The sequence below is a fragment of the Mastomys coucha genome, unplaced genomic scaffold (assembly GCF_008632895.1).
Source record: "Mastomys coucha isolate ucsf_1 unplaced genomic scaffold, UCSF_Mcou_1 pScaffold16, whole genome shotgun sequence".
Taxonomy (NCBI): domain Eukaryota; kingdom Metazoa; phylum Chordata; class Mammalia; order Rodentia; family Muridae; genus Mastomys; species Mastomys coucha.
This window is the reverse complement of record NW_022196898.1, coordinates 92,688,697-92,712,825: the sequence shown is the minus strand read 5'-3', so window position 1 is coordinate 92,712,825 and position 24,129 is coordinate 92,688,697. Positions and strand designations below refer to the sequence as shown.

Below are 24,129 nucleotides of genomic sequence, written 5' to 3'. Positions count from 1 at the left end.
CACAGTAGGTGTAGCTCTCTCCCCTCTACATGCTCGCTTCTGTAGTCACAGTAGGTGTAGCTCTCTCCGTTCTACATGCTCACTCCTGTATTCACAGTAGGTGTAGCTCTCTCCCCTCTACATGCTCGCTTCTGTAGTCACAGTAGGTGTAGCTCTCTCCCCTCACAGCAGCTCCTTTTCCAGCAGAGTAGGACCATCACAGAAGTCCACACTGGTCACAGTGCAGTGAACAACCACTGGTGGGTGCCTATGACCAACTGATACATTTACAGCACAACCCATACACCAAAGGCACAAGAAACATGGCAAAAAATGGGGGAGAAGAATTGTAAGAGCCAGTGGGCCAGAACATCTTCTATAAGACACCGCTCATACCCAGTCATGCATGCAACGTGTGTTTATGGTGTATTTGTTAAGTTGCCTCAAACAATCTTGTACTGATTCTTGAGAATGCAGATAACACCTCTGGGACTATGGAAAAGTTTGAAGCAGATGAAGAAGAACAGGGTAGTTAGAGGTTAGGACCCTTTATAAACAATGTAAAATTAAAGATAAGGAAGATAATATTTTAACTATTGATGGAAAATGATAAAATCTTAAAGGAAACAGGAAAAATGACCATCTTTAAATGTAAGATGGGAGGGAAAGATATGATTTGTGCACCTGTAGCCTTGCTTTATCCAAAAGAAAATGATTAAATCGTAATGATACACGAGACAGACAGCCCGCCCCAATGCAGTTACCACTCATAACTTCAGCTACAACAATTTGCAGTTGGACCTAGGATAATACTCTTCTAAAAGAATCACATTTAAATTAGATGCTACATCCTCAGTGAGAGAGGTCAGGGAAACCCTATTCTGGTACAGTTCCCATTAAACTTGACTGAAGTAAAAGAGGATAGGTTCATATAAAGAGATAAACTTTGATTAATATCAAGTTTTAATCATTCGCTCAGATCCATGTGCATCAGTACCCCCATCACTTCCTTATCAGCAAACCAAGGTTGCCATGTAATATTTGATATTTGATCTATCTATAATGAATGTGTTTTAAATTAGAAAAAAAGAATAGCAGTTTACTTTAAAAAAATCTCTACACAATGGAGTACTACTCAGCTATTAAAAACAATGAATTTATGAAGTTCTTAGGGAAATGGATGGATTTGGAGAACATCATTCTGAGTGAGGTAACCCAATCACAAAAGAACACACATGGTATGCATGCTCTGATTAGTGGTTATTAGCCCAGAAGATTCGAATACACAAAGTACAATCCCCAAACCACAAGAAACTCAAGAAGAAGGAAGACCAAAAGGTGGACATTTCATTCCTTCGTAAAAGGGGGAACAAAATACCCATTGAAGGAGTTGCAGAGACTAACTATGGAGCAGAGACTAAAGGAAGGACAATCTAGCCTGATATAGCTGTCTCATGAGAGGCTCTGCCAGTACCTGACTAATACATAAGTAGAGGCTCACAGCCATCCGTTGAACTGAGTACAGGGTCCCCAATGAAGGAGCTAGAGAAAGGATCCAAGGAGCTGAAGGGTTTGCAGCCCCTTAGGATGAACAACAATATGAACTAACTAGTACCCTCAGAGCTCCCAGGGACTAAACCACCAACCAAAGGGTACACATGGGGGCACTAATTGCTCCAGCAGCATATGTATAGCAGACGATGGCCAAGTTGGTTATCAATGGGAGGAGAGGCCCTTGGCCCTGTGAAGGTTCTATGCCCCAGTGTAGGGGAATGCCAGGACCAGTAAGCAGGAGAAGGTGGGGTGGCGAGGAAGGGGAGGGGGGAGGGAACAGGGGTTTGTTCTTGTTCTTAACTTTTTGGTTTTTTGGTGTTTTTTGCTTTTGTGTTTTGAGGGGAAACTGGGAAAGGAGATATTGTATGACATGTAAATAAAGAAAATATCTAATAAAATTTTTAAAAATTAAAAAAAAAAAGAAAGAAAAAATTCATCGACCCTTGAAGAGCAGCTGTGGAATATGGTCAGTAGTTGACACAGAGGGTGGACCCATTGGACTGCCCCATCCGCAGCCTGCCTAGGGCTCTGCTGCTGGGAGCTGTAAGTTCTCATCTTAGTTATTCACAAGTCCGCTTATATTCCCAGCATAGCTGCTGCATCTGTTGCTCTTGGTTAGACTTGGGGTGTTTTTCTGAAACTAGGGTGAAGTGCAGAAGCTGTATCTCGCATAACATCTGGAATTCATAATATGGTTCAAGAACCTTCAAATGTTTCACCCGAAGCTTCTGCCCTATGAGAGCTTTCAGGAGAGAGAGGGGGAGGGCCTTTACCACCATTTAACAAGAATTGGAAGCATTTCATATTGCTAATTCAGTGGAGTTTATGCATCCAATTTCGTTTACAATTATTAGCGATGTGTCACTGGCCATTGCTATGCAGAGCACACAAATCGGCTGTGATTTCATCAAAATTAAAATGTGGATAGTCCAGAGTTTGCATAGCTAATATAAACTCTGAAATATGAAATGTCCCCAAATCCTAAAATATGTGATACACCAGTAGATGAGCTACACGTGACCCTCTGTGAGGGTCACAGTCACAACTCAGGAACCTGGAAGACATACACGTGTCCCTTCAGGCTAAGCACATATGAAACATAAATTTACATTCAATTCACAATGTCATTATGAAAAGGGTTCAAAGCTTGAAAGTGTTCTGGCCCCAGGAACTTCAATTCATGGTCAATTTCCTGTTTCCTTGGGATCTCCGATGCAGTAAATATAGTCTAAACTGCTTTACATAGACAAAATTCAGAGAGAATCTTTCTCAAGCTTCCCACAAAACCCACACACTTTGTAAATTAAGTTGAAGTTTCATCACGTTTTGTTTCAAATTTTTCATCTTTAATCAATGATTTACCTCTGGTCCTGGAGGGCCAGATGGTCCCTGTGGTCCTGGGTCACCTGGTTGTCCCTAAAAGGGGAGGAAAAAAATCAAAATATAAATATTAACTTAATAAATAGAACTGAAAGTGGAAACTAGCATTTTGCAGCTGAACAACCTTTACTGTATTATGTCAAAGAAAGTTGCAGTGGTTCTCCAGAGACTTGGTTTGTAAAGGTTTTCAGAGTCCTCCAGCCCTGTTCTACACTGTCAGCCTTTGAGAGCATCAGCCACCTTTCCTGGCTTTGGGCTTCACCTATTTCTCATTACATCATCACTGTGAGATTTATTTTAATATTTATGATGCAATATATATTTACTTCTGTTAGATAGACAAACAAGTTAACTAGTCAGTTGGCTCTGTCAAGAAAAGTGTAGGTGTGAAAATATGCATGCATGCATATATGTGCAGGAGTATATGTGCAAATGTGTGAGTATATGCCTGCATATGTATGCATTCATATATGCATGTACATGTGTGTATGTATGTTGCAAGTATGTGCATGTGTATATGTGCACATGTGTGAGTATATGCTTGTGTATATATGTTTATATGTGCTTGCATGTTTATGTATATGTGTGTATGTGTGCATGTGTATATGTATGTTGCAGGTATGTATATGCGTGTTTGTGTGCATGTGTGTATGCATGTTGCAGGTATATGCATGTGTATATGTGCACATGTGTGAGTATATGCCTATGTATAATGTGCTTATATATGCTTTCATGTTTATGTATGTGTGTGTATGTGTGCATGTGTGTATGCATGTTGCAGGTATGTATATGTGTTTGTGTGCATGTGTGTATGTATGTTGCAGGCATGTATATGAATATGTATATATGTGTGTATGTATGTGTGTGTTGCAGGTATGTGTATGTGTGCATGTATTATGTTGCAGGTATGTATATGTGTGTTTGTGTGCATGTGTGTATGTATGTTGCAGGCATGTGTATGAATATGTGTATATGTGTGTATATGTGTGTGTATGTTGCAGGCATGTGTATGCATGTGTGTATGTATGTTGCAGGTATGTATATGTGTGAATGTGTGCACATGTGTGCATGTACATACATGTGTGTGTGCTTCTCCAGAGACAGGCTAAGAAGGCAGCAGTAAGGAGTCCTAGACGAGGCTTTGCTTTTTCTCCGCAGAGTCTCAGGACACTTATGAAACACTCTCTCCTCTTTGCTACTGTGAGCAGCTTGGTGGAGTAGTTATGACTCATGGGGACTGCAATCCTTGCTGCTTGGTGTCTCTAAATCTCCCTTAGCTCATCAAAAAGATTGGAAGGACAATGGTGATGCTAACACCCTCACAGTCTTTGTGGAGATTAAATGAGATGATGTGTGGCTAGTGCAGAGCCAGGGCACATGGAAGGATCAGGAGCGTTAACCAATGTGGCAATGAGGAACTGCTCATTTCCGGCCCCAGCCCTTCTCTGGGCTTTGCTTGCAATTCCCAGATCGCTTTGATTCTGGGATTAAATTTTGAGGGCTTGATATTTTAGGTTACTTTATCCATAGTGACATTATAAACAGGACACACTATGAAAGGGAAGCAGGTATGAGCCTGAGGCAAGAGAAGTCATAGATGCTTCCGAGATGACGGTGTAGTCCAGGGGAGAGCAGTACAAAGACCCTCTTGCTGTCATTAGGAAAATTGCTGCATTTGCTGCTTTTCCTCTAAGCCTTCACATGAGCTTTGAATCTGATTAGAATAGGCCTAAGAGGACATCAAATTTCGGACACGACATGCACAAGGGGACTTACTTCCAACAACTAGCTACCTGTATTGACTGGCTCCCTTCTCAGTGTGAAGCCATCTGACATGAGAGAGCTCAGAACAATTACCACACCAGGATCTAGGCAGCTTGGGCAAAGGGCCACTAAGGGTCGAACGGCAGAAACAAACGTGTAGTCTACCTGGATCAGTGTATAAGGCGGTCTTAAATCTAAATAAACAAGCACCTCTCTTAAAGAGAGATGGGGTGGGTTTCACTGGGGCCCTCTAGTGGCAAAAACCAATTAGGATGTAACTAGAAGCACCCAAGAAGAAACAGCATGTCCTCAGGCCCTCGATTTGATTGACAAGCAAATTAAAAAAAATAATTATGGAGCAACTTAATTCATTTTTCACAATAATTATATTTTTTACACAACTTAAGTTATCAGCTTTCTAGGAATGTCAATTTTACTTTAAAAACATTTTATGAAGAATTTTCAAGTAGTTTACAGAATGCTTCAGTGCTAAGTGAGTCACTATAAATGAGGAAACTTCTAGTATAGTAATGGTAAGGGAGCCAACACGTGCAGACACACACACACACACACACACACACACATACACACACGTGCACACACACACACTCTAAGAGCACATTGTCTTTGTTTTCTATAGCTCTGGGAGAGAAGGGTTCCTGACCCTTCCCATGTGGTAACCTCTGATTTCTGAACTTGTGAACAAAACCTTCCCTGTTCCAGAATATACACACCTTCCACATCAGGCCGTTCCTACATCTGGAAAATATTCTTTCATGTTATAACTCAGATCCACTTGGACACACTAAAAGCAGCCAGTAAAATCTAAGATGACAGAAAACCCAACCTAGGACTTAGAAAGCCATCCTGAGAGCCATTCCTTCCACGGCAGCAGACAAAGCTTTCAGGCAGGTGCAGGCTTGCATAACCAAGGGTTGCAGTCAACTTGTCTCTTGTTAAGTCAACTGATTTTGTGTAAAAAATTTTTCATAAAGTAGGACTTCTATCCTTACTGGAGAAAATTTTCAGGCCAAATATCTTAGTATTAGTAAGATACAAATGAGTTTATACACCAAAGGAAAGGTTCTTTCATCAAAATATTGTATGTGTATATCCATATAGGTGCACATATATATAGAAGACTGCTTGCCTATGTGCATGCATGTGTGTGTGTGTGTGTGTGTGTGTGTGTGTGTGTGTGGTCAATCATCTTGGGTGCCATTCCTAGGCACTCTTCATGTTTTTTGAGACAAGGTCCCTCACTAGGACCTGGGTCTTGCTGAGTAGGGAAGGCTGGGTGGCACTCAAGCCCCATTCACGCTCATCCTTTCTCCGTCCCCCCAGCACTAGGATCACAAACACACAAGCACCACTGTTGAGTGTCCTCATGCTCACATGGCCAACCCTTATTGAGCCATCTCTGCAGTTTTCGTTAAAATCAGTCATGAATCTAAGCTGTCTTGAGCTCAAAGCGTGTATCTTTCAAAGGTTTGATAAAACTCCCTGCTAATGGGATCCCCACTGACATTAAGTTATTTTGTGAGAATAGTACAGAAAGGTGGATGATGAGTCAGTAAAACTCACTCAGACCTTTTTTATCCCTCGCCATAAATAAACTCTATTTGCATTTCTTGTGATTTCTTTCACAAACAAAACCTTATGTCAGTATGTCAAAGGTAAAATGAGCTTCTCTTAGCTTAGACTACGGAAATAGTATAGCACACTGCATTATTAGTGCAATGTTCACTCAAACTAGAGAAGTATCCACAAGGACCAAGCATGCTATGCAAGTTGTAAGGTCATAGATATTGAAGGTCATAGTAGGTCACATGTCAGACCTGGGACTTCAGCCTGTGGCTTAGATTGGTTACTCATTACTCCTGCAATAACATGCTATGATATCAATTGACTCAATAACATACTATGATATCAATTGACTCAGAGAATGCTAAACTTACAATGCTTAGCCTTATTTGACCTCAGTTCTCTTGCAATATAAGTGTAGAGCATATGAGAGTAATATTGAGTTTATCAGCTTCTAATTAGATAACTGTGTTGTATCACTTATGATTATCAAATTATTTTTTTAAAACTTCAAATTATGAAGAAGAAAGAAAAAAGGCTCTAGTCTTCTTTTACAATCACATTAGATATGTAAAAATCTCCATTACTTAGTTTAGGCTCCTTTTATCCACTAGCTGTCTTCTTGAGTGATTCTCTTGCTTTAATATGGACTGTAGAATTTTTGAGATTCAACTTCGGGCAGGAGCCTGGGGACAAGGTTAATTAGACTAATGCAATATAAAAATAGGTTATCCACTGGCACGTCATCAGATAAATCTCAGAAAGTGTTCTCTGGAATAAGTAATTCCTGAGAAATATTTACAAAATGGTAGACAGATTGTATGAGGTTATGAAACATAGCCACGATTCCTGAGAGAAGGGGGCCGAATCTGAGAGCACAATAAAGTGCTCAGGTAAACATCCTTTTGATGTCTAATTGTGTTCTTTAATTCCACATCCACTTTTCTATCTATAGCCACCATTTATAGCTATAAACATTATTAACATGCTAAAACAACCTTGCGATATTAAGCCCTAAAGCTGCATGGTGCCACATCTGAGTCTGGGCTGTGACAGACCTCTTACCTAGATGTTCAGGCATCCACTGACTGACTTTGGAGCCTCACACAAGTTAACTAACTCTCTGTCTCAATATTTTTATAAAATACAAACAAAAGTGTAGTGCCAACTTGACAGGATTGCTGTGACTAATAAATCAGATATGTCATCCTTAGGACAAGGTCTGGTATTTCATGAAGAATAGGGCTTGGGTGAGATAAGACAATCAATTTAACCACCCAGAGTTCTACTTCTGACTTCAGCTTTCTTTGTTTTCTTTAAGGCTTTCTCTTTGGCCTAGGGTAAGAATCATCCTATGGAAGCTGTATTGAGAACTCAAGGGCTGACTGTCCTCTAAGACTGAAGAGAGAAAATGTGAAGTTAGTAGGCACTCACCCACCCCAGCCGTGCATGCATCCTGCTAACACCACTAAGTACCAAGACTCAAGCTGTGGCATACACATGTTTATCACAAAATAAAGCAAAGTGAAGGTTCAAACCTACTGAAGGCCCTGACTTTCCTCTTATGCCTGGTGGTCCTGGTGACCCAATGGTGCCCTGGGAGAAGAAATTAGAGGGAAATGTTATATTAAAGAAAAACTTTCTACTTGTATACTATTAAAAATATTAACATGTATTCTAGAGTTAAAAAACATACTGACACCATATCCTTACAAAATACATAGTTGAAATCATAATTTTTTTTGAGTCAATGCTTTTAGTTTATTTGTTTTTATCAAATGAGTGGAATGAGACTTACCTTGTCTCCAGGATACCCGGGTTCTCCTGGCTCCCCTGCCACTCCTTGTTCACCCTAGGAGGCACATTTCACAGAAAGACAATAGATTAAAGCATGGTGATACACAGGAAGGCAAGTATTCTTTATAGAAAAAAAACTTTTAATTTCTCCTACTTTTTAGAAAAAATATAATACAAATTAGACCCTATAAACAAACCCAAAAATATTTAACAATAATTTATGTTGGCATGAAGAAGGTAACCAACCAGGATGAGAAATTATCTCTGTGAAATGTTAATATTGAAATCACCTTATCACCTTTGATTCCAGGTGGTCCTCTATTTCCTGAAAGGCCCTAGAATTACAAAAGATGATATTTTGTGACATCTCAGAGAAATTAAAGATAAATATCAATAAGCAAAGAGAGCCATACCATTGGACCAGGAGCTCCTGGAGGTCCAACTGGTCCTGCAGGACCAACACTTCCCTGAGGAGTGACAAAAATGATATCATCAGGCACACATTAGGGTCGGAAAGACAGTATGATACAGTTGAAAGATAAACAAACTTAAAGCATTTTGCCTGTTTTCAGCAACTTTTCTCCCCTTTTGAAACAATACTCAATTCTTAAACTCTCGGCTGCCTGTCCTTCTCACTGTGCTCCAATCTATGTAATCAAACTCACTTCCATCGAACTCCCATACCCTTCCTGTCTATGACGTGCACTTTGCAGCATTTTTCCAGATGGGTAACATCTTGTAGAAATACTTTACTGCCAAGTTCCCCACAAATAGTCAAATACATCAATCAACTGTCTCAGCTTTCTATTTTATTCATTATTTAGCTCAAAAAATTAAAACACTTTTAATATGTGTGCGTATGTACCTGTGTGGGTATCAGTATGTGCACCTGAGTGCAGGTGCCTTCAGAGGCCAGAAGAGGGCGTCAGATCCCTTAGAGCTAGGGTTTCAGGCTGATGCAAGTTGTCTACCATGGGCGTTGGGAACTTGGGAACCTCTCTGCAACAGTGAGCTTGACCTGTGAGCCATCTTTCCCACCCATAGCTGATACTTGCTGAGATGTTGCTATGTGTCATCATTGCAGACACTTGGTTTATGGTTTATAATGTGCAAAACAAGAACATTTACCATGCGCTCATGGGTTATATTGAGTAGCAACCAATGAGCTCTATTTTCCGGGCTTATCAGACTCATGATTAGACTCATCTGCCATTAACTACTTGGCGAGTATTACCTGCACAAGACACTGACACATGAAAAGAAGTAAAGATGAAAAAGACATGGTCTCTGTTGGGAAGGTTCTCAACACAATGCTCTAATTCCTCAAAATCAGAACTAAAACTCTCACTTCCTGTAAGGGTAGGGACTTATAAAGCTTCCTTCCATGTGTCATTGTAGAAAACAAACTACAATAATAATAATGTGCGGCTTGAAGGTTGAATTCAAATAAGAATGGAAATCTCTTGATGCTCCAGAGATCAGGTCTAGTTTCTGTTGAGGAGACTCCAGGTTTCTTCTCTCTCTCCTGGCCTCTCTGTCACTCTCCATCCTGGTGACTGGTTGGGTTCAACCCTCTCTCTACAGTGTCCAATGGTAAGGATCTTAAATTTTGTGTGTAGACATGTCTGGCACATGCCGATAAGTCCTGCTACTGTGATGGGTGGGGGAAGAGGACTAAAGGTCAGGCCAGAGCAACACAGTAAGATGACAGCCCAAAAGCAACAAAGATCAAACACTCAGAGCTGGGAGCAGGGGCTGAGGCCAGTAACGCCCATGAGTCCAGGGTCAGTCTCGATTTCACAGGGAGCCTGTTAGCTCCCAGGGCTCTCATACAGGAAAACCACGCCTCAGAAAGCAAAATGACAACCAAAAGTTCTGTTTCTAAGATTATAAAAATGTCACTCAGGTTAGATTGAATTCAAGTACTGAGTTACCATTCCAGGAGCTCTCTTTAAGGAGTCCGCCATACTTCCAGATCCTCACTCTGTGTTTCTCCATCTCCCCTCCATCCTACGCTCAGCTAGTATTTTTTTTCTTCTGACCATGTTCCATGTCCATCCTCTCCTTCATGACATGTTCCAAGTCTTTGAAGACACAGAGAGGTACCAAGTGCCCTTGGCAGATGTTCTCACAACCTCTTAATCAGTATGTGAGCTGAGAGCAGGCACAGGAGCTGTTCCTCCGCCCCTCCGTAGACTCAACCTAACAAATGTGCTTTAACTGTTTGGAGATAAAGCATGGAGTGGACACTGAAGGAATGAACTTTAAAGTATATTTTTACCTTATACAGCAGTTTCTAGAGTTTTAGTTCCCAACATTTCACTACCTCATAGGCAGTAGTCTACATTTATATGATACAAACTTCAGAATGGAAATCAGACGCTGGTACTTTTGGAAGAGTTTTAAAGTTTGTGAAAGAAACAAATTATTCCCAATGTGTTTAATCCTGAAATATATGGGACTGTGAGTATCAAATGGTAATGCTTTCCAGTTTAATAAATATTCAAGGGTAATAGATCACTGCTTGTAATTTCAAACTCTTGTCAATAGGAAACAATCATTCATGTGACTCCAGAGGCTACTACAATCTGTAGAACTTGGAGCTTTAAAGATTATGGTAGGCTCAAAACTATACTAAATTTCTGTGTTTGGGAATTGCTCAGAAATAATCCACCTAACGACAGAGAGACATTTTATGAACAAAAAGTCTTTCTATGTGTTATCTGTTTCATAGACAATATATCATTTTTAAGCTTTGTCTTAGTTTAATTTGTCTCAAAATACTTAATCTGGCATTTTGAGCCAAATGTGTGATATCTTATTTTACTTTTTTGTGACTGTAAAAGAAACATCTCTGACATCAGGAGATATTAGAAAAAATACTATAAAGAACTCACTAAAAGAGAAGAGTTTAAGTCATAGGTGCTGTGTTCTTCCCTACCCACCACACTCGCCTCTAGGAGAAGGCAGAGCAGAGGGAAGGTGCATGGCACTGTAGCTGAGGGTGTCTGTGCCATAGTCCCAGGGCAAAGAGGAACCACAAAGCTATTGGCAGCAGGGAACTTTTGAGTCAAAGAAAGAGGCCAAAAGCACATGTTCGTTACATTAGAAGAAGGAGCCACCAGCCAATTCATGAAAGTTCACTGAATCCATGGTAGAAAGGACTGAGTTCTGGACGTTCCACCACGCCTGCCATACTTATAAATGAACACGTGACTAGAATAATCCAGAAAGCAAATGATGGCAGCCAATGGCATGGGAAAGAAACATAGGCCAGGAAAACATCAGCCTCGATTACTCCTCAAGTGGGCGATTAGGAGGATTCTCACAAGAAGAGGAAGTGGCTCCGCTACGTTACTCTTTGAAGAAATGGGGTCCCTCTAATTCCTTTTAACAAGACAGTGATAAGTGTACACACACACACACACACACACACACACACACACACACGTTAAGCTATAGAAGAGAGCCATTTTAGCTTATCCCAAAGGCAGCAATTACCCTTTTAATTCATACTACTAGTCTGATTTTCACATCTGTTTGAAAACTATGCTTTAGCTGAGCTGATACCCAGCAATAACATGAAACTGGTTTGGCTAAGTTTCTAAAGCACAACTGATCATTTAAATTGAACAGTAAGCTATTCATAAGAGTAGTGCTTAGTGATACTCACTGTAACACCAGGAAACCCGGGAGGTCCGGTGCCACCTATAAGCCCCTGTTATGAAAGAAATGGGAAAACGTGTTCATCATGATTTCACACAGTGGAGGGGTTGGTCCGAAATGATGTCACATATTCCAGAGAAACAACATGTGAAAATTATCTCCACTAAAAAGCACAAATTACTTACCCTTTTTAAAACTGCTTTGGGATGTTAGAACTACCCCAAGGTTAAGATACATAATTCCCTTTGTCTTCTAAATACTTAATAAAAGATGCAAATGCAATTAGTTACTTGATTACTGTTTGCATTATCAATATTACAGACATACCTGGTCTGTATATTGTCTGAAATGACAGGCAGGCTGTATGTAGAGGTTAGGAGAGTATTTTCAGAGAGCTAAAAACAACCCATCACATGTTTAGAAGTACATTTTTAAAAACGTCTACCTTTATTTTTATGTAAAGAATATAAATAATACCTGCTTCCATTGTTATAAAAATCATAACATTATGTATCACCAAATTTAAAGGAATGAGGGAAAAGAATGGCCGCCCCCACTCTTTGATTTATGTTTTGAAACACAGATGTGAATATTGAAAAACAACTATAAATCAATCTAAAAACATACAGTTTGCTTTTGTACTTAAAGGCTTAAATTATATTCAATAAAATTATTGTATATTTAAATAAAGAACATATTTTGCAATGCATGTTTTAAATATGCTGACTACAGTTTTAATAGATTCCAAATATACAAAGTTGGCAAGCAATTAAATAACATAGTTATGCAAGGTTCATTAGTACACAAGGTAGAGATTTTAAAATCTAAATGGTGCTTACTTCATTATACTTGAAGCTAGAAGCCCCCGCCCCTCCAAAAAAAATCACAGGCAAGAAAAAATTGGTAAATGCTCTACTCAAAACATTACTCAAATATTTAATAAGCTGACTCAGTTCTACTTCTTTCTTAAACCCCATGGCTTAGACACAAGCAAACCTCTGCTGAGCCTACCAAGTTATCTAACTAATGCTAATATGGAAACAGAATTTTAAAGAGAAAATAGTTTTACTATTTGTGGTACTGGCTCACATATAAATAAATATAGGGACTAATCACAATTTACACTACACAAATATTTGCATTCAATCTAATCACTTAAAAAGCTGATAAAACTAATATGCATATGGCATAGACGAGAGAGAAAGTGTCAGGCTCTACAGAAGGAGAAAAAGTGGAGCAACTTCATGTAGTGCTGACCCAAGCCCTCCACCCCCACTCTTTTCTGATGTAATGCAACCAAGAGGCATGGTTAAGGCCGTCACATATGAAGGTTGGTGGTGCTGTGGTCATGTTTGTCCAAGTCACTTAAACATGGTTAAAGTAATTAATGTGAATGACCATCTGTCATGATGAAGGTTTATCCAAACAACTTTGGGTTATCTCTCATACTGAAAAACAACAAACTAGAGGAGTGGAATCTGTCCAGCTGTACTGTTTGTAAATATGCTCATGAGGGTGCCACGTACAGTTGCTATGGGAACAGTGATGTTAGAGTATGAGGACGGACCACCCCTGAGTACTCACAGGACTGCCATCCAGACCGGCAGGGCCTCTGTCTCCAAAGTCACCTGGAAAGCCCTGCAGGGGAAGAGGTAAACGACCGCCATCACAGCAGGAATATAACCAAATTCATTTTCACAGTGTCTTATAGTGAAGAATTTTGTAATGGAAGTATGTATGCCCTGACTGTAGGGACATAGTAAGTTGGTGGAATGTGTGCTATGCCCACTCATGTAAAAAAGTCATGGCATGGTGGTACTATGGTGCACATTTATTATCCCAGTGCTGGGGAGAGAGAGATAGGCCTGGCTGGTTGAGCTAACCAAGCTGCTGAGTTCAAGGCCAGTGTGCAGTCCTGTCTCAAACAACCAAACCAAACCAACAATCCAGGGTGGATGGCCACTGAGGATGATATCTCTTGCTTGCTTACATGAATGTATACACATACACACATACACAGATACACACACCCACACACTCACACACGCACAGGAACATGCACAAGCAAGCACACACACACAGAGGGGAAAGAGAGGGGAGAGAGAGACAGAAAAAAATAGAAAAAAAATCAATTTCCTAAACCTTTATTTGTAATCCAGTTTTTGGATGAAATGTCATTGTTTTTCAAAACCAACATTTCTAATTTTAAAATGTTATTTTATATACAAAGAAGAGTAAACTAGAAAAGAGATTATTTTTTCATCATTGCACAGTCACCAAATGAGAAGGAACATAAGCAAGGTTCTGTCTAAGTCGTATGTTACCTCTGCTGTCCCACATGGTCCCTAGGCCTGAACCAGAGAGTGACTATCAGTAAACACTTCCCATATCTTCAGGGCTTTATACATAGTGTGACTTACTGTATTCAATGTTTACAATGTGTCTATTCCATGGATACTAATGTCATTTTGTATCTGAAGATAACAGGTACAGAGAAGGTAACCACCTTTAAGTTAGACCACAAACAAAGGAAGTCCAATTTCAGAGTCTTTCTCCAATGCTGCACTGAATTTACCATTCCAAGATAAAAATATGAAGACCTTGTCTTTGAAGGGCAGTTCTATAAGGGGAAGGCACAATATACATAAATACTGCAATTTTACAGTACGAAGCACATCCTAAGAATTCTACGCTGTGAGCTTTGAAGGGTGACAAGACATGAATCTTTCCCATCCTGAATTACAATACAGAATAACTTAATACTCAGTTCTTTGGGCCTAATGTTGTATATTAAGGCTTTTCTACAATGGTGTACCATTGATCTTCCTAAAGTTTACAATCTTTTTGTCATCATCAGCATCAGCACCATTATTTGGGTCTGTGCATGTGTTTATATAATGTATGTGGAAATTGATGGGGCATGCATGCCATGGTGCATGTATGGTGGGCAGAGGACCAGTTTGTGGAATTGGCATTCTCCTTCTGCCTTTAATGTAAGTTCCAGGAATTGAACTTAGGTCACCAAACTTGCACAACAAATGCCTTTATCCACTGAACTTTATCAGCAACTACAAGGTTCACATTTTGTAAAGACTACAAGAACAGCTTATGCTATTTACTATCACAAATATTCATTTCAAAATTCATGTTAAACAAAATAAAGTACATCACTAGACTCCTACCTTTCTTATTTTGGCAAGTCAGCATTAAATATTGTATTGAAAAGATTGCCTCAAATTACCGGCTCCCCCAGCACATACATGAACATGTTTTGATAATAATTTAGCAGCAAAAGGACGATGCTCCCAAAAGAAAGTTAACTTGTACAGAAAAGCACACTTTCTCTTACTGTTTAACTAGAGGATTAAAAATAACAACAGCAACAGCAACAGTGTGGTTGAACATACTGTAACCTTATTCCTTTTAAAAACAGTGGAAGTTCAAGCCATGATTCTGCCCTCACTGTCCTGGGAAGTCAAATTGTTTTCAAGAAGTTTATGAATCTGCAACACATCACTGTGTTCAGCATGAGTGTCTCTGACTCAGGGTTACTGTGGCAGTGATGAAACACTGTGACCAACGATAACTTGAGGAAGGACAAGGTTTATTTCACTCACAGTTCCATTTAACAGTTCATCAGCAAAAAGCAGGGAGGGTGGGAATTCAAGCAGGGCAGGAACCTGGAGCCAGGAGCTGGGTCAGAGGCCACAGAGGGGTGCAGGGCAGGAACCTGGAGCCAGGAGCTGGGTCAGAGGCCACAGAGGGGTGCAGGGCAGGAACCTGGAGCCAGGAGCTGGGTCAGAGGCCACAGAGGGGTGCAGGGCAGGAACCTGGAGCCAGGAGCTGGGTCAGAGGCCACAGAGGGGTGCAGGGCAGGAACCTGGAGCCAGGAGCTGGGTCAGAGGCCACAGAGGGGTGCAGGGCAGGAACCTGGAGACAGGAGCTGGTTCAGGCCACAGAGGGGTGCAGGGCAGAAACCTGGAGACAGGAGCTGGGTCAGGCCACAGAGGGGTGCAGGGCAGGAACCTGGAGCCAGGAGCTGGGTCAGAGGCCACAGAGGGGTGCTGCTTACCCCTCAGGGCTTGCTCAGCCTGCTCTCTTACAGAACCCAGGATTATCAGCCCATGGAAGGTACCACATACAACAAACTGTGCTTTCCTCACTGGTCACTAATCAAGAAAATGCCTTACAGGCAGATGATCGTATGGATGTTCTCAGTTGAAGCTCCCTCTTCTCTGAAGACCCCAGCTTGTGTCAAGTTGTACCCAGTACAATGAGCTAACATATATATCTGAAAGTATTTGTGACATCCAGATAATGAAAACAGAAGAGGAAAAATATTGCTATAAATTTGATAAATTATAGATGATTGATCTTCCCTCAATGAAATAATTAGGAGTGTGGGACATAGTAGGTGGTTCCCTTAAGGTGAAATGTCTAGAGAAGGAAAAGTCACAAATACAAAGAGGGAATACAGAGTAGTGATGTGGATGGAACAGGAGGGTGGAGGGGCCATGGAGAAATGGGGTGCCTCAGGAGTGATGGAGAAAGTGTTCTAAAACTAGAAGCCATGGTGGATGCCCAACTCTAATGCACTAAATCCTATCACATTGCACAATTTAAAGGAGTTAATTTTGTGTTGTGTGAATTATATTTCAATAAATTGTGTTGGAAACAGGGAAGAAGGGCTTCGGACATGCTCAGTCAATGAAGTGCTTGTGGCAAGGCAAAAGGATCAGGGTTCTGGTTCCCAGTACTCAGGTAAACACTTGTGCTTGGTAACCGTGCCTATAACCCCAGCCCTGGGGAGGGAGAGAGCAGTGGATCCCGGGCAATCATTATCAAAATGGTGTTGCTGAACTGGGCACTCTGGGTACAGAGAGACCCAGTCTCATAAACAAGGATAGGAAGCCATTGAGAAAGACACTTGATGTTGACCTCTGGCTTCCATAGAAACACACACCACCTCCATACACACATGAACCCCTATGGTGACTAGTCAGGAACAATGATAGGATACTGACAAACATGCCTGGACACTCACTCAGGACTTACTAAAGGATGTGCCAACTCTGACTTAACATCCTATCTCCACTACCCACCTCTGGCCCCCAACATCCCAGTTCCATCATTGTCCACGGAGGGAAGTTTCTCTCTGAAGGAGCCCTACACAGTTTGTGATTTCTTCCCACAGAAGAGAAAACAGGAGGGGAAAATGGGGAAAGGACTGTGCTCAACTCCACACCTGTTAGAATTCCCAGGCCTCTTTCAAGCAGCGGTAACACACACACACACACACACACACACACACACACGCATGCACACCCACACACTCTTTCCCTTTCAACTTGCTGTTTACTTCTGGACACTGTTGAACATATGTAAATGCTAGTCACTACATCTTGACTTTATCCCTTAAGCTGTTTAGTTGCAATGACTGGTATCTAGTTTCTGATTTTCATGCTTGTTATTTGAATATAAACATTCCCTATTCTTGATAGAAAGAATGGATTTTGTTACCTCTTATTCTGTATATTTGTTCATCAATACATCAAGTTAAAAATAATTGCTACTAAGTGGAGATGTCTTTTCATGATTTCATGAAACACTACACATCCGTTTAACTGTGACTAACAGGTGTGACTTGCTTCATTGAACAAATAGCATATGGTGACAAGTGACAGATACGGCTGCCAAAACCACACTACAAAATCTGTGTAAAATTCTTAGAACAACAAAAATCAATAGAGATATCCCTGGACAGCTTGGTGGTTTTAGCTCCAGTGACAATCCCTGGACAGCTTGGTGGTTTTACCTCCAGTGACAATCTCACATGGCAATGAATTGTGGCTGATGTCTAGAAGCTGATAGGCTATGGGACCCAATGGTAGCTGACCCAAAGCTGGTAAGAACCCAGCACCCTCAAGTCTCCAAATTCTTGCCAGAACCTGAATGAGCTTGGATATAGACTGGGCCACTCAGACCTCAGTAATGAAGCCCATGGCATCCTGAACACTACTTGGTGCCGTGAGCACAAGACTTTGTTAAGCAGTACCTGGATCCTCGCTGCAAAACTCAATCTGCCATACTTGTAGGATTTGTTCTGAAGCAGCAGAAATAGGAAACTGATAAAACTACCAATTAAATCTTAAAGTAAAGAATGACAAGGCCTTGCTCACATATCTGTGATGGTAACGGTGAGGGGAATCTACCCACCATTGCTAGTTTTTTTTCTTTTCTTTTTTTTTAAAGCCTACCGCACCTGGTATTCTCAGCCGGGATCCCATGCAAGTACTAACCAGGCCCGACCCTGCTTAGCTTCCGAGATCAGAGGAGATCGGGCGGGTTCAGGGTGGTATGGCCATAGACCATTGCTAGTTTCTTAAGCCTGCCATTGGTTTGAAGAAAACAGTTGCTGTTTTATCGTAAGCTCAAGTCAATGACATCAATGTCACATGGGGTAAAGTTTTCTATCACCTTAACAGTTTTCCCTTAATATAATGAAATATTTGAATTTTTAAAACTTTATCATTCTAGCATTTCAATTTTCATTTTCCAATGTAGAAAATTTGCATCTAATGCATATGCAAATCTAGACTTAAAATATCAGGTGTTGTTTGCTGCTAAGTATTTGTGACTCTGCAAATATATCTATTGCTATCATAGCATTCATTTTATGACCCCTGGATCATAAATAAGAGTACATATGGGAACTGGCCAACAGGAGCTTTGGATTTTTAAGAACCATGATTGTAATGTGCAAAAGTCCACTATACTCAGTTTTACACACACACACACACACACACACACACACACACACACACACACACACACACACACACACACACACACACACACACACACACACACACACACACACACACACACACACACACACACACACACACACACACACACACACACCATTCCTCTTACTTGTGTTTCTACCGCATGACCAAGTCCTCATCCTAATTTCCATGTTAAATCATGGCTGATGTTTATGACCCACAGAAAACAGATGTAGTAGGTGCATGATTTATGGAGCTAAAAGATGCTGCGGTCACTGTGCTTTGTATGCAGTCTGCCATCTCTGCAGGAGATGAACTCATGTTCTGAAGACCCTCATATAGCACTGTGGACATCAGATTTCCACTACCAACTAGCATCTAACCAGCTGGCCAGTGAGCAAACCACTTTAAAGTTAGGTCTGGTCAGCCCCGGTCAAGCCTTTAGATGGCTATAACACCTGCCCAAAGATTAACTTAGGCTCATGAGTTAGACTGCTCAAATACGCCACTATCAAGTTTCCACCTCAAGGAAACTAATTACATATGTTTATTATAGTTTAAGACCACCTGCTTGGAGTTATTTTCATATAGCATTGAATAACTGATACACTGTAATGGCAGTGGTGTCTAAAATTATAGGACATGCTATGGTGGAGCTAGGCACCAAATCCTGAGTGACATGTCACCCAGCTGCTCTTTCTGTACACTCATTGTGTTTGTTTACAGTCTGCAGAGCGTCCTACTTCCTGCATCTAACAATGATGTTGTTACCAAACATGGAACTTTTCAACGTGAAATGTCACTTCTGCTTGAATATGCAGGTGAGATCACTCACAGATACTTGCAGTGTGTTCAGATGTGCTTAAGCAATGAAAAAGAGGATCGTTTTCCTAGTTCTACAAAGAAATCATAAAAATAATACATATAGAAAAAGAAAATAATCACCAAATTGTTATGGCTGCACATTACAGAATTTAAAAAATAAAAGCAATATAAATACTTCTACAAAGTATTTATATTTATATTTATTCTATAAAGTATTTATATTTATAAAGCAATATAAATACTTCTATGTAATACTTTTTTCATTCTAGTATGAGGTTTAAAAAATATATTTGGCTAAAGTAGTCTAAATAAAAATTATCACTAACACAATGATGACAAAAATATAGTTATAATAAATTTTATAGATAAGATACACTAAGTTGCCATACCAGTATATGGAGAGGTATATCTTTCTAAGAAGTGGGAGGAGACCAGAATTATTTCTCTAGAGTTAGACAGATGAAGTACAGTCTAGATTTTACTTCTGTGCATCCTACACACACAGATCTATTTCTAGGATTTAAAAATCTTTCAGGAAGGACACGGTCCAGGCTGGAGTGTATCAGGCTCTGTGATGTCCTCTCTGTCCTCACAGCTAGGACAGTTTGACCTGTGAGCCAGAGGTGAAGCCTGGCATCTCAGCTGAGCTGATGACAGACTTCAGTAGGACTCTCAGTCACTCCAGGCAGGCTTAGTTAGACCACACCTCCATTCTCAGAGTCTTTTCTACCTTATTCTTGAAGAACGGTTATCACCACGTGCTCCTACTCTGAGAACTCCTTCCCCTCATCTCAAAAATTATTTGGAACACAGCACCCATTAACTGAACTTACTGTTTTCCCTCAAAGAAAAGATAGCTCCAAACACTAGGCCTAACCACCATGGATCACTGAATGCGTCTTAATTTGGTGACCTGCAAGCTCTCTACATTTGCTATCCGCTATCAGCCCTGAACATAATCCCCCAGCTGACTTGCCACCTGCAGGTGACACGTCCCAGTGAAGTCAAGCTTGTCTGGGGTTTTCCAAATGAGCAGTGGGTGTGTCTCTTTCCCAACTTCATGGGTGAGGCAAACTCAAAGTCCCGGAATCTGGGGCTTTCTACACATTCCACATATAGCAGTTAGCCAAATATAGTTGCAATAGAGAGCTTCATAAATAGAAACCATAAAATAGGTATCATTTTCCTGGACAAGGAAGAAATCATTGGAAAATTAATGGCTAGCTATCAAAATACTCCAGTGTTTCCTTTATGACCCAATGAACTGCATTTTTTTTCCCTGAAGCAAAGAAAATACTGTCCCTGACTTCCCCATAGGCGTATGCTTCTGAAATGATAGTGTGTTCTACGTGTGTTTAAAGTTGCCGTGGGCTAAACATAGACACTAATAACAGATGCTGAGCCGAGAGCTTATACTCAGCTCTTAACACTGGGGTTAGGAGCCAAAACATAGTTTACTTTAAATAGACTCCTCCAACAGAAAGCTCTATGAGAAAAAGACGGGGCTGGGGCATCCTCTGCTATAGTTAGAAAAGTAAACTTCTCCCAGGCTTTCAGTTTTGTTTTCCCAGGGCCACGACCTAGGACAGTTTTATTCTCAAATTTTAAATGCAATATTGGATTACTTGTAATCTAGTCCTATCAAGGCTGAGAAATCTTAAAGAACATGAATGTCTACGTGTGTGCATGTGCGCACAAGGCTGTGTGTGTGTGTGTGTGTGTGTGTGTGTGTGTGTGTGTGTATGTCTCCATAACACACAGAGGACAGGAGAATCTTGGTCCTCACATCCTGTTGGAGACAGGGTCTCTCATTGGCTTGGAACTGCACCTCAGAGGCCAGACTAGTGATTTCAGTCATGGAAAGTCACCTGTGGAATATATATTTTTAGACGTGAAAGAATACAACTTAGTACAATAAGCTGGTGGCCCTTTAAACACTTCTGAAAACAACATTAGAATGAACTCTGACTACTGCCCTACAAAATGAAACTTAGAAACCACACTGAAAAGTATGTGGAATGATGTAAAAAGCATGAAATCTGCAGGTCTTAAACATACACAAATCCTATCTGCTTTCACTATTTTTCTTACTTTTCAAGTCAATGGCTGCTTTGAGCCTTTAAGGAATATGACTATCTGCAGATCTGTTCCAAGATGCAGCTCACATATATACAACGAAGTGTGTGCCACAGAACACCACCATGGTGTTTTTAGAAAGTCTTACTCAAAAACATTGCTTGCTACCTTGGTCAATTTTTTCCCTCTATCTGAGGTCTCTGGAGAATGAACATTAGTTGAATTCAGACCACAGAGCCCCAAAGCATGCACAGGACTCATCTCCTGGGCCTGCCAGTCTTCAAAGGTCAGTTTTATTAATAGTACTTTGAGTCCAGGGTCAATCCCTGATATTCAGTCCTTTAGCATTCAAGCTTTGATCTGATTATGACGTGCAAACAGGAGTAAAAGATAAGAACTATAAAAGCTGAAGGCTACCGTGCTGAGTGAACATCTGGAAGGGCTAAGAGCAGCTGGGGTCACTCAAAGTCTTTACCTAAGTGCTGCTTAGCAAGAACCTTACTGCTACATCCCCGTGTCTCCCTACGAAAGGGGGCAGAGTGAATTTCAGCACCAACAACCCAAGTCCAAGGAATTTATTTGCTAAAATAACTATTTTAATACTCCTTGACCCTGAAGTATAGCAAATTCCTAACAAAAACAATTGTCTAACTTGTAAGTAATAATCATGATAAAAGAATCTGAAGGAACACTGTGTTACAAATATCCGCTAATTTTGTAAATACTGCATGCAAACAGACACTATTTCACTTGCAAGGGGGCAAGTTTTGAAGGAGGTAAGACTTGAATAGAAGTAACTTGTAACAGGAATGTTAAATTAAAAACAACCACAATATGAGGCTAAATGAGAATTAGCTCTGCTGTGAAGTAATCACTTCTTGAATAAGCAAAACAGTAAATCATTTTGAAGTCTGCCCTTCAGGAGCACTTGTATATTCAGAATGTCCAGAAAAGGCTCGACTCACTGTTAGCCTATGATTTCATTGAACAGCAACTAAAGGTCCAGACATCATTAAGTTGGTTGCCTATAGCCGATTTCCCAGTTTGTGTTTACTCAGAAGTGAGTGATTGCTTGCCAGAAGCATGAACATGTGATTAGTAACAACACTTATGAGAATAAGTGTTAGCTCAGAAATGCTACTTACATAGCTCATAGGAGGGTTGGCATAAGAACTCCTCCTGCTGTCAATAGCTCCTTGGCTAACTGCACCTCAAGCTGCCTCTCACTCTGTTTAGCCTTATACATATCGCCAAGCCACTTTGTGGTAAAAATAAGAATGAATATAACAGAAATGACATGTTATAGTAGCAAATAATTGTTAGTAAAAACTGGATTCGTGTGTTTCTCAAATATCAACATCTTGTACAAATGCTTATATTCTGAGGCAACAAATCTTTGTCAGTTTTACAAAGTAAAGGAAAATAGAATCATAGGTCCCAGAAAACATTGTACTTAACATTTTTATACTTTCTTAAACTCTGCATTTAAGACTATTTATTTTCACTTAATGTGTATGAGACTTTGCATGCACATCTGTGTACCACATGCATATTATGCCCTCAGAGGCCAGCAGAAGGTGTTGGATCCACTGGGAATGGAATTACAGATGGTTGTGAATTGCCATGTGGGCATGTGGGTGCTGGGAATCCAAAGTTGGTCCTCTGGAAGCATTCATGTAAAATAGCACAGCACACACAGTTCTTTACATGGTAATGGTTGGGATGCAGTTTGATCCTATTCTAGCTTTGAGATTTGTTACATGTGCAGGCAAACAAAATGTAGGATCTATTTTGCATTTTTTGTCAGTTTGATAGATTTTTTTCTCAATACATTGAAGTGTTCAAAGTAAAATAATTCAAACAGCAATCACATTTTGGCCGAATAACATGGGGAAAAAAATTAGACCTCTTTCTAAGTAGCTCGAGCAGAAGACAAATGCAGGAACCACTAGATTTATAGTAACTCCATCTACCCAGGTCTTAGCTTTACTGCCGTCATCTATGATTCCATGCCTCAGCCCTCCTTTTTCCTGCTCTTAGTAGCATTAGAATGTAGCCTGGGGTTCTTTCAAGGAACACTACAAAGCTCAGAGTACTGAATGCTTTAAATAATTTAAATATTACAGACAGCTAGTGTCATAGATAAATTTGTTTTTTTAAAAATTATAAATTTATTTATTCACTTCACATATTAATATGAGACCCTTCTCTTCTTAGTATCCCGTCGAGTGGATCCTCTCCCTCCACTTCTCCCTCCCCTTCTCCTTTGAGAAAGGGCAGCCCTCTCTAGGTATCAGCCCTTCCACTACCTCTCTCTTCCAACCCCCCAGCACATCAAGTCACTACAAGACTAGGGGCTCCTCTCCCACACATGAGGTGGCCCATTTAGGGGAACAGGATCCACAGGCAGGCAGGCCACAGATCCAGGGACAGACCTCACTTCTAACCTTAGCTTTTTATTCATAAGGGCTTTTGTTTTTTTAAAGTCCAAAAGAATAGTATTGAATTTAAAAGGCAGGTTCAAAAAAGAGGGGAAATAGTAAACAAAGTAACTACTGGGATCTTTGACTGTTCTTCACAATGGAAAATTTGCAGACTTCTGTTGCTTTAAAATATATGTACTTGTAACAGATTTAGATCCTTAGAAAAAAATTATATTTGCCAGACACATAGATCCCAATTTTTATTGGCATTAAAATAGTATTCATAAATGTCA

General features: G+C 40.3%; 1 protein-coding gene and 1 pseudogene across 5 annotated transcripts in view; both read right to left on the bottom strand.

Annotated features, from left to right (window-relative positions):
* The window catches only part of Col24a1 (collagen type XXIV alpha 1 chain), a 264,470-nt gene that overhangs the window by 182,706 nt on the left and 57,635 nt on the right, over window positions 1–24,129 (bottom strand). For all 5 annotated transcript variants that reach the window (XM_031375746.1, XM_031375747.1, XM_031375745.1 and 2 more), the window contains 7 exons: window positions 13,309–13,362; window positions 11,732–11,776; window positions 8,472–8,525; window positions 8,349–8,393; window positions 8,060–8,113; window positions 7,804–7,857; window positions 2,896–2,949 (listed from right to left, as the gene is read on the bottom strand). In XM_031375746.1, coding sequence (XP_031231606.1) covers window positions 2,896–2,949; window positions 7,804–7,857; window positions 8,060–8,113; window positions 8,349–8,393; window positions 8,472–8,525; window positions 11,732–11,776; window positions 13,309–13,362 — 360 coding nt within the window. The remainder of the gene's footprint in view (window positions 1–2,895; window positions 2,950–7,803; window positions 7,858–8,059; window positions 8,114–8,348; window positions 8,394–8,471; window positions 8,526–11,731; window positions 11,777–13,308; window positions 13,363–24,129) is intronic.
* Window positions 17,975–18,093, bottom strand: LOC116094487 (annotated as a pseudogene).